Raw genomic sequence first — 20,216 nt, 5'->3', positions numbered from 1 at the left:
GTCTACATTTGTGCGTGGTATTATCTTCAGACATTTCTCACATGCTTTTTTGACATCCTCAACAAGGATGAGTAATTCTTGGAAGCAGTAATAATCCCACTTGAGATTTTTCTCTTGAAGTTGACCAGCCATTCTTAAGTACCTACTTTCCTTTCATTGAATAGTTATTTTAAAAATTTATCTAATGCACTGGGTGTTTTGTGGCTTATTGGGGCAGGCGAGGGGAAAATACAGGAATTTTTCCTGGAGCCGTCTATCTCAATGTTTCCAAGCCAAGAACTCTTATGAATAACATCCATGTTTAAGATGTTCTTTATACATTTTTGTCATAATTCTTGTAATTTTTGATGGCGCCATCAACGCTAAAAGAAATTCTGAATATTACAGTGTTAAGTAAGCCTTATAATAACTTTTCAACATTCATCTCTTTATTACTACCAGCAAAACTATACAATAAACACTCTCTATATCAAGATAACACAGCATCATACATTGACAATAGGGGAAGCTCATGGATCATCTCCTCTTCTTCCATTTTAGTGATTGATGAATGCCAGAAATACTCTCCAAGAGAAGTCAATGTTTCAATTTCTTATGGTCCATATGGTAGCTGTAAAGCATATGTCTGAAGTAATAGCAACTTAAACACCTAAAATCATAAAATAAAAATATATTGGGGTAAAATAAAATATATACTTGTGTATAAGCCAACCCGAATATAAGCTGAGGCCCCTAATTTTACCCCAAAAATTTGGAAAAACCTATTGACTCAGGTAAAAGCCTAGGGTTGGAAATGCATTGGTCATGGCCTCAACCCCATATATAGACAGCCAGCCTATGCCCCCTAGTATATAGCCATCCCATGCCTTCTAGTATATAGCTAGCCAGCCCATATCCCCAGTATATAGACAGTCAGCCCTTGCCTCCTAGTATATAGCCAGCCAGCAAATACCCTCCTGTATATAGTCAGCCAGCCAGTGCCCCAGTATATAGCCTGCCAGACAATGCCCCTTAGTATATAGCCTGCCAGCCCATATCCCTAGTTTATAGCCAGCCCCCTGCCCCCCTTATATAGCCTGCCATTATTCCCTAGTATGTAGCCAGCAGCCCCTGTCCCCAATATATAGCCTGCCATCTCATGTCTCCACTATATAGCCAGCAGCCCATGCACCCAGAATATAGCTAGCCAGCCCTTGCTCCCAGTATATAGCCTGCCAGCCCCTGCCCCGGTATATGGCTAGCAGCCCCTGCCACAATTATGCCAAGCCTATAAAAAAATGAACCTTGTAGTCACTTCTCCAATGCCGATCACAGCTCCTCTTCTTTCTTTTGGTGCTAAGGCTCGGTCTTCTGCTCCCTGCATGCTGCCGGAGCACACATTGCCTTTTGTATTTGTGGTCCATGTGCTATATGTGGCTAGATAGATTATGAAGCTGCTCTTAAAAACCTGTTCTAGAACCCCTAAGTAGGGCCGTATTTATTGTTTATGCTGCCCTAGGCACTCTCATTGCTTTTGACCCCTTTTGAAGTCGTCAAGCTAACACCTCAGCCCATCACCCCCAGCATGTTACTAGAAAAGATCAGCACACGACCCAGGAGGAGTCTTTCCAATGATCCACTGTAAGTATTAGATTCAAAAACTGCTTCAGGCTGTGTTCACATGATGCCCTTGCATTGTGTTTTGAAATGCATTGGGCAGAATACTTCGTCACATGCAAATACATTGGGGTACAGTATTCTGATGGACTTCTTTTCAATAAGTGCATGCGCCACAATTGTGTCGCACGCGACTGTTTTATGGCACGGCTGCTAAAGGGGTGTCGGTGCTCAGTCACACCGTGCGCCACATTTATCATGCAAAGGCCCACAGAAGTGTTGTTGCACGCTCTATTTTAAAGGTGCTGCAAAAAAAAGTTGGTGCACTCTGTCAGGCCAGTGCAGGGGGCGCCAGATTCATAAAGAATGTGTGCCAGAAATCCTGAATTTGATGCCCTCTGCACATTACACAGGCAAACTGCAAATATTGACCCATTTTCTTAGTAGTAGCATGTATGTGACATTGTTAGTCATCACTATTAAAGGGGTTTTGCCATCTAGCAAGTATGGCGCTCGGCTATCTCCGTCAGCTCCATAGAGATGACATGTCTTATCTTTTCCTCGCGTACGGAGTGGTACGGCACCGAATTGCTCTGTGCAGCCATTGTTAGTTTTTGGGGGATGTATGTACGGCCAAAAGCTTAGGGTCTGAATGTGGCCTAACACTTACACAGGCTGCAGGCAGAGGCTGCAAAGGGGGCGCTGTGGTGGTGACACACCCCATATACATCCATGGACCCCACATTACATCCATGTCATGCTGCACTTCACATTACAACCATGTTACACTGCACCCCAACATTACTTCCATGTCACACTGCACCCCACATTACAGCCATGTCATACTACATCCCATATCCCCCCCTGCACCCCACAACCCCTCGTCCCTTGCGTCGGCTGCCTCTGCATCACTTCCCATACCTTGCCCCAGCAGTACATCAGACTGTACCCGGGGTCTTACTGCCCCATTCATTTCAATGGGCCATATGGCCATATGGCAGCATACCGTTAGCAAGACGGTAAATATAGAGCATGTCCTATTTTCTCATGTATTTCTGTTCCGTATTCCCCATAGAAGTCAATGGGAACATATAAATTACGGGTTGCATACGTACTGTATATGGTTGTGCACCGTATGCTGCCGTATATATATGCAGTATCCAGGGAGACCAGAACCAGTGGGAGGTGCATTCTGTCAGATGCCATTGTTTGCCAGCCCGCTGTATTTTTACGGATACGGTATGGATACAGTGCCATACGTGCACATATGGATAAAATTCATCATGTATTTACGGATTCATAAAGCACGGAAATACAGGATGGAGAAATCACACATTCGTATGAATGCAGCCTTATGGCTGAAAAAATCGAATTGTGGCAAAGCATATTTGTACTGACCCATTTAACAGGAATATCATGGTCAGAAATCAGTATTATTTTATGCAGAGATTCCCTTGCATTGCCAAATTTGTACAATTATCTTCGAAGGATGTATTTATCACCTACATATATAGGTATAACTTATCGTATGTGTCTTCAATGTCATGGCATGAAAACCCAATTGACAGACAATCTGCAATGTGATATGTGGCAGTCTGGTATTGATTGAGGACAGTAGATGTTTGTAAATGGCGCATTACTGAAGAAATCTATTATGATGGGGCTCGTCAATCCTCATTTCCTTGGTACCTCGGATGATAGCTGTGTTAGTCTTGCGCCCAGCTATGACTACCTCATTGAAATTCTGCACTGCAGTTGTGCGAAGAAGAAGCCACACAAAGGAGAGCTGGCAAGATGCTGCAGTGTGAGCAGCCTGGACCCGCTCTCATTAAACATAGACTTTCCCCATCACCTGATCCATCCATTCATTCTTATTTTTTCATTCTGCTGGAAGGTTTCCATTTAATGTCTATGCCAAGTACTAATGCCTGGGGAGGCTCGAATACCTGGATACTGACTGCAAAGAGCAAGTAGTCCTGATATTACGGGAATTGGTAATAGGAATCAATAGGAATATTTATTCAACATGTAATAATGTTTCTACTCTATACACGTCACTTTGTGACATCAGGACCTGACCATTATGTATGACTGACAGCATACGCTGTAGGTGCTGCAATTCCTGCACGAGCGGTCAGTCGAGAATAACTCATGTGGAAAGAACCTTCTCCTGGACATGACATTAATTATATTTATTCTATGCATATATACATTGGAAATGTATGTACTGTAACCCATACAGCTTAATTAACATGTAGATATTTCAGCAAATAAAGTATGTTCTGTTACTGTGTTCCAGTGTATGTAGAACATTACATCTTCTGCAGATATTGGTCTGTGATAGCTTTTCTAGTGTATTAAATGTTAACAAGGCCGTTGGCCATGATTGATGTCCCACTTGGGGAGCACGGCCAGCCAACCGGAGGGCGCAGACGGCCGGGAGCGGGCCGGCTGGGGCATTACATGCCTGCACACTCTCTGCAGCCAGCCAATTTTCAGATGTGCAAAATAACTGCTGTGCAGAACCCCTTCGGATGCATCAAGAGGCCGGGGCCTCTTGATGTATCGGGCTGCAAATGAGCAGCGGCAGGTCTATCGTGGGGCACGAGCGCCGGCGTATAATAAATATCCCCCCATGACTAGTCTCTACAGCATCATGGGGAACGGATCACTGATCTAGAGTAGACAAGAGTGGGCAGGTTACTTCTACATTGACAAGAGATCTAGATTGACAAAGCAGCATGCCTATGTTCCTTTTTGAAGCACGTGTTATCAGCATGTAACGTCCGCTCACGCACCAATGAATGAAGAAACCAGGGCCTGCACTCCAAATTCTAGCAGGGATGGGGTCTGCTACAAAATTTGCGGTTTGGGCAGTCAGCTCTTCTCTCACAATTGCTTAGTTTGGACTGGATGGCCAGGTCGAGGTTGTTGTCCCAAACTTCTCTCAGGTCTTTTGACCGGACCTGTGCCTTGCCACAATTCTGTCCCTGAGTTCCACAAGTGATTCTCATGTGCTCACTTGCACCGTGAGCTGTGAGGTGTTTAATAGACAGGGCCTTTCCTAATCAAGTCCAATAAATTTCATTAAACACCAAAGGAGCAGAAGCATCTCAAGGAGAATTAGAAGGAAATGTACAGATGTGAGTTAAATATGAGTGTCACAGAAAATGGTCTGAATACTTACAGTATGACCATGTGATATTTAAGTTTTTTTTGTTTAATAAATTAGCAAAAATTTCTACATTTCTTTTTTTTACGTTTTTTTTCTGTCAAGATGGGGCGCAGAGTCTACATTACTAAGCAAAAAATTAAAAAACTTTTTTGATCTTACCAATTGGCTGTAATGAAACAAAGAGTGAAAAATGTAAAGGGGTTTGAATACTTTCTATAACCACTGTACATTGTACTGTACTTCAGTGGTAGTCCAAATGTTGGAGTTCCAGTGATCCCTAGAACAGTGTTCCATTGAACCACCAGTAGCATTGGTCCCATTGCTTTGCTGCTGGTATCTTTTAATATCTTTATGGGATTTTAGAGAGTTGATCAGACAAGGTTCAAATGTGTTCAAGGTTCAAAACCCACATTTTCACATGTACATCTAGTGGCAGGTTTACATAGAGCACTATTAACTAACTGACACCCTTCTTTTAGCTAAAAAATGTTCCCTTACATCCTCATTTATCGATTTTATATTATATTACCTGGCATCAGAGGGGATGTGTTCTTCTTGACCAGGCCCTCCCATCTACTCATCCCCATGCCTTATGTTTCCTTGTTATTCACCAGTTCATGTCATGGGACCAGAGTGGTGTCATTTTAGGTCATATACTCTTTAAATTTGCAAAATGTACCCTATGTATGTATCTGATCACATAAAAATAACAGCATTCTCCATGCATTTCTAGCTCTCCCCATGCCTCCATTGAGGAATGCTGTGATTTCATGTGATCAGATTAGAGAAGAACGAGCACTAAAATGCTCGGGTGCTCGTTATTCGAGACAAACTTTTCAAGGGGACCAAGGGTCTGCACAGGGAAGCTTGCCAAACACCTGGAAACCTCAGAAAATGATGTAAACACCACAGAAATGGACAGGAAACAGCAGGGGCAGCATGCATGGATGCCTCTGAGGCTGCGTAATCGCACCATTATGCCAAAATTATGGGCAACAGCATGGCCATGACAGAGTGACCGAATGAGGCTAGATAGCATCTAAAACATCCAATAATTGACCCTGACACTATAGGGAACGGCATGCCGAGGCAGCGGCAGGCTAGACAGCGTCATGGCGACATAACCTAAATGGACTCAGGCTTCAAACCAATGGGTGGCAGAGAGGAACCAAAGGAGGTGAGCAAGAAGCACTGAAATGATTTCCCATGTCAACAAAAGGTTGACGGTATATTTAGTTGATAACACAACATGGTGGCGACATAGTGACCAAGTTCCATAACGTATCTGGTGAAACATCCGAAAAATGATCCTGACACAGCTCGTTTGATAAGGGGACGACATGTGGAGGCAGCCATGGAGACGACTTCCATGATTAAGAGTGACAGTATGGGGCATCCATATTGCTTCTATGATTGAAACTTCAGGTCTCCAGCATGGCGGCGACAGATGGGCCGAGTTCCATTATGTATCTGGTGAAACACCTGAAAATTCTGCCTGACACAGCTCGTTTGATAAGGGGATGATGTGCTGTATATCCTCTCGTGTTCCAGCGTCTGGGGTATAGAGAGGTGAAAGTTGCACATGGAGACATTGGTGGAAGCTGTGGAGGATCGTGGAGGCAAAATGAACAGGAAACAGCAGGGGCAGTATGCATGGATGCCCTGAGGTTGCCTAATCTTGGGATGGAGCTGGCGGTCCGCTGCCAGGCGAGCTTTCGCCTGTCCAAGCCCTTGTCTCTCGGCTCCTCCCCACCCAAAATGGGCCTGGGGCCAGAAGCGTTTACTTTGAAAAAATAATAATTTTCAAAGCAGACGGGGTCGTTTGAATATTTCACCTAGGAATAATGGAATAGCATAGATGTTCCATTTTTAATAGTTTTTTTGTAAATGGTTCCATGATTAAGAGCGCCAGTATGGGGCATCCATATTGCACTGCTATGATTGCAACTTCAGGTCTCCAGCATGGCGGCGACAGATGGGCCGAGTTCCATTATGTATCTGGTGAAACACCCGAAAATTCTGCCTGACACAGCTCGTTTGATAAGGGGACGATGTATGGAGGCAGTAAAGTAGTAGTAGATTAAAGGTGCTGCAGTTAAAACTATGTTAGTTGGATCTTGGGATTGAGCTGGCGGTCCGCTGCCAGGCGAGCTATCGCCTGTCCAAGCCCCTGTATCTCGGCTCCTCCCCAAACAGCACTTCTAAGAACCTTTTGCATAAGATCAAGTGTAGTAGTGTTCTTATAAGTTTGGGTTATGGCGGGTGAGGGGAATGTAAACAGATGCGCAAGAAGCGCTGAAATAATATCGGTAAATGATAAAAGTTTGCCAGTATATTTTGTGGATAACACAGCAGGGTGGCGACAAAGTTAACAAGTTTGATGTGGAAGCCATGAAAACAACCCAAATTTCTGCCTGACCCAGCTCGTTTGCTAAGGGGACGATGTATGGAGGCAGCTAAAAAGACGACGTGTGGAGGCTGCTATGGAGACAATTTAATTTGGATAGTGCCTGTATGTGGCAGTCCAAAAAAGTTTTCAAACCAGAGGAGCAGGTAGGTGGTCCTCCAGAAAAATTAAATAGATTGAGTGCCTGTATGTGGCAGTCCAAAAAAGTTTTCAAACCAGAGGAGCAGGTAGGTGGCCCTCCAGAAAAATTAAATAGATTGAGTGCCTGTATGTGGCACTCCCAAAAATTGTTTAAAACAGAGGACCGGGTAGGTGGCCCTCCAGAAAAATTAAATACATAGAGTACTATAGCTAGAGCCAGATGGCCCTGGCAAAAAATAGCCAGTTTCCTATGCTTTAGTGTACAAAGAGGAGGAGAAGGAGGAAAATGAGGAGGAGGAGTACATAAATAATTCAGGTTGAGCTTCCTTCACCTGGTGGAGAATGGAAATCCTGAGAAATTCAGGCTTTATTCATCTTGATAAGCGTCAGCCTGTCAGCGCTGTCAGTCGACAGGCGTGTACGCTTATCGGTGATGATGCCACCAGCTGCACTGAAAACCCTCACCAAGGCTTCCAAGGCGTACAGCGCCAGCTCGTGCTACATGTCCAGCTTTGAAAACCAGTAGTTGTAGGGAGCTGTGTGATCTTTTAGGACGATGGTATGGTCAGCTACGTACTCCCTCACCATCTTTCTGTAAAGATCAGCCCTACTCTGCCGAGACTGGGGACAGGTGACAATGTCTTGCTGGGGTGACATAAAACTGGCAAAGGCCTTGTAAAGCGTACCCCTGCCAGTGCTGGACAAGCTGCCTGCTCGCCTACTCACCCTCGCTACTTCTCCCGCAGAAGTACGCCCTCTGCCGCTAGCGTTGTCAGAAGGGAAATACTGTTTCAGCTTGTGCACCAGGGCCTGCTGGTATTCATGCATTCTCTCACTCCTTTCCTCTCCAGGGATGAGAGTGGAAAGATTTTGCTTGTACCTTGGGTCCAGGAGAGTGAATACCCAGTAATCGGTGCTGGAATAAATTATTTGAACGCGAGGGTCACGGGATAGGCAGCCTAGCATGAAATCTGCCATATGCGCCAGAGTACCAACGCGCAAGAATTCACTCCCCTCACTGGCCTGACTCTCCATTTCCTCCTCCTCCAACTCCTCCAACTCCTTTTCTTCTGCCCATACAAGCTGAACAGTGAAGGACTGAACAATGCTCCCCTCTTCTGTCTCGCCAACATTCTCCTCCTCTTCCTCCTCATCCTCCTCCACCTCCTCCGATATGCGCTGAGAAACAGACCTCAGGGTGCTTTGGCTATCAACAAGGGAATCTTCTTCCCCCGTCTCTTGTGACGAGCGCAAAGCTTCCGACTTCATGCTGACCAGAGGGTTTTTCAACAGGCCAAGCAGCGGGATGGTGAGGCTGATGATGGCGGCATCGCCACTGACCATCTGTGTTGACTCCTCAAAGTTACTCAGCACCTGACAGATATCAGACATCCACGTCCACTCCTCATTGTAGACTTGAGGAAGCTGACTGACCTGACTACCAGTTCTGGTGAAAGTTGACATCACGTCTACAATCGCTCTGCGCTGCTGGTAAACTCTGGATAACATGGTTAATGTTGAATTCCACCTCGTGGGCACGTCGCACAACAGTCGGTGAGCGTGCAGTTGGAGGCGGCGCTGCGCTGCCCTGAGAGTGGCAGCATCTGTGCTGGACTTCCTGAAATGTGCACAGATGCGGCGCACCTTCGTGAGCAAATCAGACAGATTGGGGTTTGTCTTGAGGAAATGCTAAACGATGAGATTTAACACATGGGCCAAGCATGGCACATGTGTCAGTCTGCCGAGTTGCAGAGCCGCCACCAGGTTATGGCCGTTGTCACACACAACCATGCCTGGCTTCAGGTTCAGCGGTGCCAGCCACAGATCAGTCTGCGCCGTGATGCCCTGTAATAGCTCTTGGGCGGTGTGCCTTTTATCGCCTAGGCTCAGCAGTTTGAGCACCGCCTGCTGTCGCTTAGCGATGGCACTGCTGCTGTGCCTAGAGCTACCGACTGATGGCGCCATGCCCACGGATGGTAATTCGGAGGAGGAGGTATAGTAGGCCTGAGAGACCTGGACCGAGGTAGGCCCCGCAATCCTCGGCGTCGGCAGTATATGACCAGCCCCGGGGTCAGACTCGGTCCCAGCCTCCACCAAGTTAACCCAATGTGCCGTCAGCGATATAAAGTGGCCCTGCCCGGCAGCACTCGTCCACGTGTCCGTGGTCAGGTGGACCTTGTCAGAAACGGCGTTGGTCAGGGCACGGATGATGTTGTCTGACACATGCTGGTGCAGGGCTGGGACGGCACATCGGGAAAAGTAGTGGCGGCTGGGGACTGAATACCGAGGGGTGGCCGCCGCCATGAGGTTGCGAAAGGCCTCAGTCTCTACCAGCCTATAGGGCAGCATCTCCAGGCTAAGTAATCTGGAGATGTGGACATTGAGGGCTTGGGCGTGTGCGTGGGTTGCACTATACTTCCTTTTGCGCTCCTGCGTCTGGGGTATGGAGAGCTGAAGCTGCGCATGGAGACATTGGTGGATGCTGTGGAGGATCGTGGAGGCGAAGATGTGGTTTTTGCACGGGAGGTGTTTGGGCCGGGGTCCTGGGCAGGGGGCTGACTAGCAGAGGCAGCAGATGACACAGGGGAAGGAGCAGTGGTGTGCCCGGCCGGGGGTGAACGGGCTTGGTGCCATTGAGTGGGGTGTTTAGCATTCATATGCCTGCGCATACTGGTGGTAATTAAGCTAGTAGTGGTGGAACCCCTGCTGATCTTGGTGTGGCACAGGTTGCACACCACAGTCCGTCGGTCATCCGGTGTTTCTTTAAAGAACCTCCAGACTTCTGAAAATCTAGCCCTCGCCACGGGAGCTTGACTACGTGAAACATTTGGCGCTGATGCACCAGCTCTCGCCCTGCCTCTCCGTCTGGGCCCACCACTGCCTCTTCCAACCTCTTCTTATCGAGGACTCGCCTCCGTCTCAGAAGGACTGTGTTCACCCGGCCTATCAAGCCAGCTTGGGTCTGTTACCTCATCATCCTCGGATCCCTCAGTCTGCTCCCCCCTCGGACTTCCTGCCCTGACAACTTCACCACTGTCTGACAACCGTGTCTCCTCATCGTCCGACACCTCTTTACACACTTCTTTCACTACGTCAACAATGTCATCATCACCCACAGACTCCGACCGGTGGAAAACCTGGGCATCGGGAAAGAGCTCAGCAACAACCGGACAAGTGGTTTGTGACTCTAGGAAGGGTCCAGAAAACAGTTCCTCAGAGTACACCGGTTAAAATTAAATTTTCCTGGGAGGGGGCAGACTGGGGGGAAGGAGGCTGAGGTGGAGGAGCTGGAGGAGTGCTGATTTCGGTGACATGGGTGGACTGCGTGGAAGACTGACTGGTGGACAAATGACTAGAAGCATTTTCCGCAATCCACGACATCACCTGTTCGCATTGTTCTGGCCTCAACAGTGCTCTACCACGAGTCCCAGTAACTTGAGACATGAACCTATGGAGTGTAGCTCTGCGGCGTTCCCCTGCTCCCTCATCAGGACCACGGCCTCTGACCCCTGCAGTAGTTGGACGCCCACGTCCACGCCCTCGTCCTCTACCCCTAGCCCTCGGGTTCAACATTTTTTTGGATTTTTTTTGGTTTTATTTGTGTTTTTTGTGTTTTTTTTTTTTATACAAAACTATGCTATCCTATTGCTATGGTTAGTTTCTAACCTACACTGACAGCACACAACTGGATTTTGTGCTGTGCCTGATGACTTTGAGTTATAAAAAAATAAAAGTAAAAAAAGACTGTGCCCAATTCAATCAAACCCCTAATAAATTGTCCCACTTAGGTGTTTGAGATGTGTGTGTCACTAAGAGCTAAATATAACGTTCCCAAGTCTCTCTGCAAATTCCTCACAATATGGTACTAGCTGCACTACTAGTGCCAGCAAGCCCAGCCACAAGCAAACAAAAAAAAATATATATATAACGCTATTCTAGCCCTAACAAGGGCTGTTGGGTTCTTGTAGACTCACTCCTGCCTAACAGTAAGCTAATATAACACCCTAACGCTATCCCTGCAGCAGCAGCAGCTCTCTCCCTAACGGCATCCAAACAAGAATGATGCGAGCAGCGCGGGCAGGGGCTAGTCTATTCCAGGGTCACCTGATCAGGCCAGCCAACCACTGCTATCAACGTGTAAGGGTACCACGTCATGCTGGGTGGAGTGCAGAGTCTCCTGGCTTGTGATTGGCTCTGTTTCTGGCCGCCAAAAATCAAAACGGCAGGAGATGCCATTTTCTCGAGCTGGCGAAGTATTCGTCCGAGTTACGAGTACGCTAATGCTCGAACGTGCATCAAGCGACGAGTGTGTTCGCTCATCTCTAGATCAGATAGATATATGGTAAACATTTTGCAAATCTAAAGGGTATAGGACCTTAGATGACATCACCCTGGTCACATGATGTGAATGTAACTCAGGGCGCTGTGTAAAAAATTTACACAATATTTCCTTTAAGTAAATAGAGCTTTATATGTCTGTAGTTAAAAGGTATCTAAGGTATCTAAATAAAATGATTTGTTTGGTGATTGCTTCATATTTGAATCCATCTATGTAAGAAGCAATTTATAGCCTTACGGTATCTCCAAACCAAGGGATTGTGTCAAAGGAGTGTGAGCAGTGTCTAAGAATATGACATATCATAGATTTCTGCCATTTCATTTACTAGTCTTGATAACACAGATGCTCCCGTTCCTTTAGCATGCCATAGTGCTGTGTCAGCATCTGCTCCTCCCTCCCTTTCTTGTCGTCTGCTTCTGGCCATATGCAGCTCCTTTTTGGCAAGGGTCTAGGCTTTTTCTTTTGGCCTGCATTGCTAAACGCATATATCAGCCATGTTTCTTATAACAGACAGTAATATATGCAGCTAAATAATCACCCTGCTCCGTTATCAGTGACAAGCTGTGTTCTGTATTTCCTTCCTACATGTGTTTATCCCCTTCACAAACCTACTGTATCTAATGAAACTGAAACAGAGGTCCTTCACTTCCACCTTCCATAATGGCAGCCATTATCAACCATTGATTTCTGTGATTTGTGAACTTTCTGAGAAACAACAGTTCTTTATTTAAAGGAAAACTACCATGAGGAAATGAGAAGTAGATGTGTTGGTAGATTCCTCTTTCCTAAACCTAATTTGTGTGATAGAATGTACATAGTGTCCTATCTGCAAGAAGCATGTTATAGAGCAGGAGGAGTGGGATAGAATGTACATAGTGTCCTATCTGCAGGAAGCATGTTATAGGGAAGGAGGCGCTAAGCAGGTACATAGTATCTGCAGGTATTAGGAGGAGCTTAGCAGATTGCTAAATACCGTAATTTGGAAGGATTACATTTAGTATAACTTCACTATAAACTTCATCAGGTGATGTTAGTACACTGCACGGTCTTACACAATCATTGACAGTATTATATATATTAGTTTACATAGTTATTAGTCACTGATAGAGACTGATTACTTGACTCCTAAGTGTAGAAAGAGAAGTGTATACAAATCTATTAAATTAAATGGGGTTTTCCAAATATTTTACCATAAAAGAATTTATTGAAATGTTTGCCAATGGCATTCATCCATGTAATTGTCAACCTATAAAATTGCATGTTATACCTACCTTTCTTATATACTCTCACACTGTAGTAGTAAGTAGATATTCTGTTTTCATGCGTCTTAGTAGTAGTTCCCTAGCACGGTTAGGCTAGGTCTCTTGTAATGGTGACTTTTGTCATCTCATATCTCATTTACTATACATTTTTTATTTCAGATATGGACCGGAGAGCTGAAAACAATGGATGTAGATGGTTGAAGTCAAAGGTGAGATTTTATTATTATTACATTTATATCCATGTAAAACTGATTTGTAGTCTATAAATCTGTCATAATGGTAAGGCATACCTAATCTTTGAACAAGCATGTATAAATCAACAGTGGAGTGTGTGTCCTGGGAGGGTGGGGTAACAATTTACACTTGTTTTAGGGTTTGTAGGTGGAGACTAGTTGATATGACGTCTCCTATAAACAGCACAGGTATGGCAGAATCTGCTTTATATCTTCCTCTTTCCCACCAAGGGTGCAGGCACATGTGGCATTTGCATTGTGTTTTCAAATGCAATGCAAATGTATGGGGGCGGGGCTTGGCTCTGTCGCATATTCATTTTCATGGAAACACATGCTACTGGTAACACGCATCCGATGTCTTACATTTAAACAATGCAATACACCAGGTGCTTATGCATTTCCATGGAAGCACATATGCGATCTGTCCGAGCCCCACCCCAGAGTGTTTGCACTTTGTAAATGCAATACAAACGCCATGGGTGGCCGCACCCTTAAAGGTATCAGCAAGATCATTATAGATGTGCACTAGCTTATACTGATGTGAATAAAGCACATGCGGTGAGATAGAAACTTCCTATTTTGCTGTAGCACAATCTGTTTGTGTTATCTTTAACTCAGTTCCTGATCATTCATCCTCTTTACACAGGACTGTAGTATGTCTCATCTTGATCTGAGAGCTGCAGTCAGTTTTGGGGAATTGGAAAGAAAAGCCAAATAAGTGGATAAAAAAATGATAAATATCGTGTTTATTTTACTCAACTAATTTATGGGAATTTTTTTACAATATTATTCGCCGCTTAAATATTTACTGTGATGTGTTACTTCTCTATTTTAATTTATAAAGAAACTTCTCTCTTTATCTTTTTAAAATGTGACAGCACTCTAAAATGACTTTGCTTCCTACTCATTTCCGAAGTGACACGCTCATGACAACCAATCTGTTTCAGTTTTCTGTGAATGATGGGTTGCTCTGGAGTACGGCACCTGTTTTCTATGTTGCTTTATAGACCTGCTGTATGAATAATAGCTCTTTAGAAATAAATTACTCATGAGGCGATAAGACCCTACAGAGATAACTTCATATCTCCTTATCAATGGACAGTAGGTGTCATAGGCTTTGTGTTCCATTTGGAGTGCACTTAAGACCTCAATAGTTGAACAAAGTGTTATCATATAAAGCATTATCTATTTTCTATGAATATCTATGATACCTTTTCTTTCCAAAGGGCTTCCAAAAGAGAAGAATTTTTTTCTTCCTAAAATCCTAACAAACCAGGAGCTCCAGCATTCACTGGGGATGGCTTACTGAGAGAAGTGACATCAAAGACACTTATAGCAAGTCACAACCATGTCGAAAAAGGGGCGTAACAAGGGCGAAAAGCCTGAAGCCCTTATACTTGCGCTACAAGCTGCAAATGAAGACCTCAGGACTAAATTGACAGATATTCAAATTGAACTTCATCAGGAAAAGTCAAAGGTAAGACAGTGAAGAAGCATCCGGAATCAGAAATGAGACTCGGTTTTACAGAATTGTATGTAATTTGGTTATTATTATAATGTATCAGACTCAATCTAATATCAATTCGGTGGGTAGAGCAACATGCAGTCCTCTAGTGTTATATAGTAATTGAATGTGAATTAATCTAACTTTATTAGACCCCTGAAAATACAACGGAAACAAGTAGGGTCAGCTTCAAAGAGACTCGGGAGACTCGGGAGTATCTAGGTAGCCAGTTTGGCTTCTTAGACTAGATGTAGTCTGGAAGCAATATAGCCATGTTTAAAGGGAATCAACCCAAAAAACCCATCTAAGGATACTTACCTCCTCTCCTCTTCATCTTGATCCTGGCGCTGTCCTTCGCTAAGCTTGACAAGCCGAGATGACCTAGAAAAGAAAGTTATATTGAGCAGCACAGAGCGACGTGTAATCATTGTGGAAGTGGGAGGTGTGGACCGTGTCAAGATTAGCAAAGGGCAGAGCCGGGATTTAGGTAAGGAGGAAAAAGGTGTGAGTATCCTTAGATGGTTTCTTGTTTTTTTAAGTGGTTGATCTCTTTTAAGTGCTGCTAAGTAAGCAAACTACTCATTAGCAAAAATTGTTGATATATATCTAGTGAAATCAAAGAGCAGGGTGGTTCTTTCACCAACATTTTGGGGAAACTTGACACAGCCCTGAATGCTCTATATGTTGAAAGACTAGAACCATAACAAGCCCCTAGTCTTGAGAAGAATCGTATTGTGACTTATAGCTGAAATAAGTCACCAGTCGTGAATTATTTTATCAGGAAATAATAAAAGTTGTATTTGTAAAGTTAGATAATTTTAAAGTTGAATTTTCTGGGTTGTTTTATGTAAATTTGATGGAATTACTGAAACTTGTGTCTTAGGAATGATCCTGGGTTAAGAAATAAAGGAAACAGAGAGGAGAATATTTTGGGAGCCATTTCCCCCATAGTCTAAAACTATTTTGTTCTTATTGTCTATATTGTTCAGGTGACAAGACTTGAACGGGAGAAGAACCAAGAAAGCAAAAGGATAAAGGAGCAAGAGCAGCACAGACACACGGCGACTGTTTCAGAGCTTAAGGCCAAGCTGCACGAGGACAAGATGAAGGAGCTACAAGCAGTAAGGGAGAACCTGATCAAACAACACGAGCAGGAGATGTCTCGGATGGTTAAACTAAAAGAGGCAGAAATCTTGCGACTTAAATCTGCTGTGAATGCCCTTCGAGATGGCAGCAGTGACAAAGTTAGGACAGCTCTGACCACAGAGGCCCGAGAGGAGGCCAGGAAAGTGTTTGACTCTGAGCGCCTTAAGCTCTTACAGGAGATCACAGAACTGAAGTCTGCTAAGAAACAGGTGGATGAGGCCCTCAACAATATGATACACGCTGACAAAATCAAAGCTGGGGATCTGAGGAGTGAGCACCAATCCCACCAGGAGGCTATTACAAAAATTAAATGGGAAAGTGAAAGGGACATCCGTAGACTGGTAAGAAACAATGCAACAATAACAGGCGACAAGTCTGATTTATGTTCCAAAATGTTAAAAATCTAAAAATCTACAAAGTGAAAAGCAATTGTGCCACTTCTTAACCTTAAATCGTAAAACATTCCAAACAATTGTTTACTTTAGACTTTTACGAAACAAACTATACAAGTAGTTGGTAGTCAGGGAGCACTTATATATGGTGTTTTTCCCTTTAAAAGTCTTACATTGTATTTAAGCTGAGTGCTGATGTTAGAACAGCACAATTAATGGAACCATTGATCTACTACTTTAGTGAAAAGACTGAACAATAGCATCTTACAGATCTGGGTTCTAATTTGATTTCCTGATTTTGAATTAAATATATTCCCATTATTTGGAACCACAATTTGGGTTGGACCCAAACTGGATGTTGTCAACCAGAGTGGGTTCATCAGACCTATGTACATTGATTATTTATGGTAATTATGCGTACACATTGATCTCTATTCTTTCCATAATTATTTAATGTATAGATCGTACATACTCAAACAATGAGATTCTAATTGAAATTATACAGCATTGCCCATTTGATAAAAAAAACATGCATAAACTATGCTAGCACTGCTTTTGTTCTGGATTATGTATACTAAAATTGTGCTAATAAAGACTTTGTCCAGTCCCACAGAGAACAATACCTTTTGCATGCGGAAAAAAATGCAGTGGAAACTGATTTCATGTTAATTTTTGTTGCTAAGGTTAGGCTTGCTTTTGGTTAAGCAAAATATCACTTTAAATGGGTTGTCCTGTTTCGTCAAATAAACATTATTGTTTGTGTGTTGAAAAGTTGTACAATTTTCCAATATACTTTCTGCATAAATTCCTTACATTTTCATAGATCTCTGCTTCTAGAAAGCTTCTATGTTTAGTTTCAAAAGATAGAAATCTGTGATGTGACATCATGAGATGCCACACCAATGCACAACTTGTTAGTATCACACAGGGCTGGCTCCAGGTTTTAGTGGGCCCCTGGGGCCCCCCGCCCCCTGTATACACTTTGCCCCCCAGTAAGTAATGCGCCCACACAGCCCCCCAGTAAGTAATGTCCTCACACAGCCCCCAGTAAGTAATATCCCCCACACAGCCCCCCAGTAAGTAATGTGCCACGCAGCCCCACCAGTAAGTAATGTGCCCACACAGCCACCCAGTAAATAATGTGCCCACACAGCCACCCACTAAGTAATGTGCCCACACAGTCCCACCAGTAAGTAATGTGCACACACAGCCCCCCCCCAGTAAGTAATGTGCCCACACAGCCCCACCAGTAAGTAATGTGCACACACAGCCCCCCAGTAAGTAATGTGCCCAAACAGCCTCACCAGTAAGTAATGTGCCCACACAGCCCCACCAGTAAGTAATGTGCCCACACAGCCCCATCAGTAAGTAATGTACCCACACAGCCCCACCAGTAAGTAATGTGCCCACACAGCCCCCCCGTAAGTAATGTGCCTCACACAGCCCCCAGTAAGTAATGTGCCTCACACAGCCCTCCAGTAAGTAATTTCCTCCACACAGCCCCCTCAGTAAGTAATTTCCTCCACACAGCCTCCTCAGTAAGTAATGTGCCCCACACAGCCCCCAGTAAGTAATGTGCCCACACAGCCCCCCAGTAAGTAATTTCCTCCACACTGCCCCCCAGTAAGTAATGTGCCTCATACAGCCCCCCCAGTAAGTAATTTCCTCCACTCAGCCCCCAGTAAGTAATTTCCTCCACACAGCCCCCCTGTAAGTAATTTCCTCCACACAGTTCCTCCCCGTGTTCTCTCCCTTCCCTGGCCCCTGTCATGTCTCCCCCCTCACCTCACAGATGCAGGTCTGTGTGTTCATTGCTTTCCCCGGCAGGTCATGTGACCATGACATCATCAAAGGTCCTTCAGCCTCCGATGCTGCAGCTCCTGCTTGGGAAACCAGTGAGTGCAAATTTTCTCATCACAATCTGTGTCCTGAGGACACAGATCATAATAAGAGAGGGAAGGAATCTCCTGGGCAGCGGGGCAGATGTCCTGGGAGATGCCCCTGGCGACACTGGTACAATTGATCCGCGGGCCCAAGTGGGCCCCTCCAGTACTTGCCCGGGTTAGCTGGGTGCAGGCCCCGGGCCTGGTATCACAGAAAGTAATCAGAGCCGTGTGTTATATAATGAGCCGTCCACCTGTGTGTCCTTCACATGACCATGGACAGATTTCTGTGCACTGGAAGAAAACATAGAAGCTTTCTACAGTAGAGATCTAGAAAACTGGGAGAAATAAATACAGAAATAATATGGGAAAATTCTATAATTTTTTGGGAACACCGCTGAAAGGCTACCTACATGCGAATGTGCCATGTAAACCTCCAATACAGACCAGTGCTTAGAGGATTAAGCCCAGGGCCGGCCCCAACACCAGGCATACCCGGGCAGAGCGTGGGTGGATCTCCCCCTCAAGCCCCATCCTGGCAGCAACTGGTGAGGGGGGCTGTATATAATAGAACCATGATGTGGTTGTATATAATTAAACTATGAAGAGGCTGTGATAGGCCATGATAGGACTGTTTGGTAATGATAAACCTGGGAATATTTTAGTTAGTTTCTGAATTTTTAATGCTGCCAAATGAGATCACTGTAAAGGGGCCCACTGAAGCTCTGTTGCCCAAGGGCCTATTGAAACTTGGAGCCGGCCCTAGTTATACCAATACAAGGCTGTATATATATACGTTGTCAGTCTAACCAGAAGTGCTGCTATTATTATAATAGCACAACGTTTATATAATATGGAACTCACATAAATAATTTCCTTTTTATTATTTTTCAGATGGATGAAATTAAAGCAAAGGACAGGATCATATTTTCCCTGGAAAAAGAATTAGAGACACAAACAAGTTCTCTCCAGAAACTCCAGTTGCAGAAAGAAGCTTTGGATGAGCAACTATTTCTGGTGAAAGAAGCGGAATGTAACATAGGAAGTCCTAAGCGTGAAATCCCAGGAAGAGCAGGAGATGGATCCGAGCACTGTGGAAGTCCGGTGAGATGGATGACTACATCTTTTATGGGTTAATGATTGTATTAAATTCACGTATCAGAGATTAAGATTTGCTCTTCTGTATTTAAATTAAAGTATAATGCAAAACCATTACAGTTTTCAAAATTTTAAACATTTATTTTACTAAAAATAATATTATTTTATCAAAAACATTTTCATTATCTGACATTAGCACAGAACAGAACAGTACAGTCCACCATCCTGCTATAATGTTTAGATGATTGTATATTCTGTCTTTTCAATTATGTATTAGTTCTCTGTAAGTTCTATGACACTGTAGAAGGTCCAATACTTCTATAATGAAATGCTCTGTTTGTAGGACCTGCGACGGAATCAGAAAAGAATGGCAGAGTTGAATGCTACAATCCGTAAACTGGAGGACAGAAATACATTGCTTGTGGATGAGAGAAATGAACTGGTAAAGTATCCTCTTGTTAGGGTATTATCACTGGTGAATGACATGTTGTGCGTGGAGAGGCGCCCCCAATCTTGCCAACACACCTGAGGCTCTTGGTTTCGGGTCAAGTTATTTCTCTGTAAATATAATGAAAGAGCATTGCTCTTAGTAGTAGTAGTACAGCTACTATGGCTCTTTATCCTATTCTCCCTAAACTGACAGATTGAAAAATTAGAAAAAAAGTTCTTTTCATAGAAGGGGTACTTTGTTGTTGACCACATTATCGTCAGAAAAACTGATCAAGTTTGACACCAGTCAACTCTGTAGAATCAATATTTCAACAGCATACATGTAATGGCAGGACACAAACAAGGACAGTGAGCCCTGACACTAAGCCCCCAAATCTGTCCCTTCCTACTTATTGGGTCCCCCCTAAACGGAGGCCAAAAACTGTGCAAAGTTCCCTACCTGGGTAAGGTGTGAAAACCTAACAATACAGACAAACAAACACAATAAGGCAAGGTATACAATCCAGGTCTTCAACAGCAAGGAATAGCAATAACCGAATCACAATCCAAATAGAATAGTCAAGACACAGGCAAGAGATCAGAAACTAGAG

The 20,216-nt window shown here is 44.2% G+C and overlaps 1 protein-coding gene across 2 annotated transcripts in view; it reads left to right on the top strand.

Moving 5' to 3' along the window:
• The window catches only part of JAKMIP2 (janus kinase and microtubule interacting protein 2), a 72,689-nt gene that overhangs the window by 28,568 nt on the left and 23,905 nt on the right, over positions 1-20,216 (top strand). For both annotated transcript variants that reach the window (XM_072146153.1, XM_072146154.1), the window contains exons 2-6: positions 13,080-13,129; positions 14,380-14,630; positions 15,647-16,144; positions 18,973-19,182; positions 19,520-19,618. In XM_072146153.1, coding sequence (XP_072002254.1) covers positions 14,502-14,630; positions 15,647-16,144; positions 18,973-19,182; positions 19,520-19,618 — 936 coding nt within the window. In that variant the 5' untranslated portion in view covers positions 13,080-13,129; positions 14,380-14,501. The remainder of the gene's footprint in view (positions 1-13,079; positions 13,130-14,379; positions 14,631-15,646; positions 16,145-18,972; positions 19,183-19,519; positions 19,619-20,216) is intronic.

Source organism: Engystomops pustulosus, chromosome 4, assembly GCF_040894005.1.
Source record: "Engystomops pustulosus chromosome 4, aEngPut4.maternal, whole genome shotgun sequence".
Lineage (NCBI taxonomy): Eukaryota > Metazoa > Chordata > Amphibia > Anura > Leptodactylidae > Engystomops > Engystomops pustulosus.
This window is presented reverse-complemented; position numbering and strand designations above follow the sequence as displayed.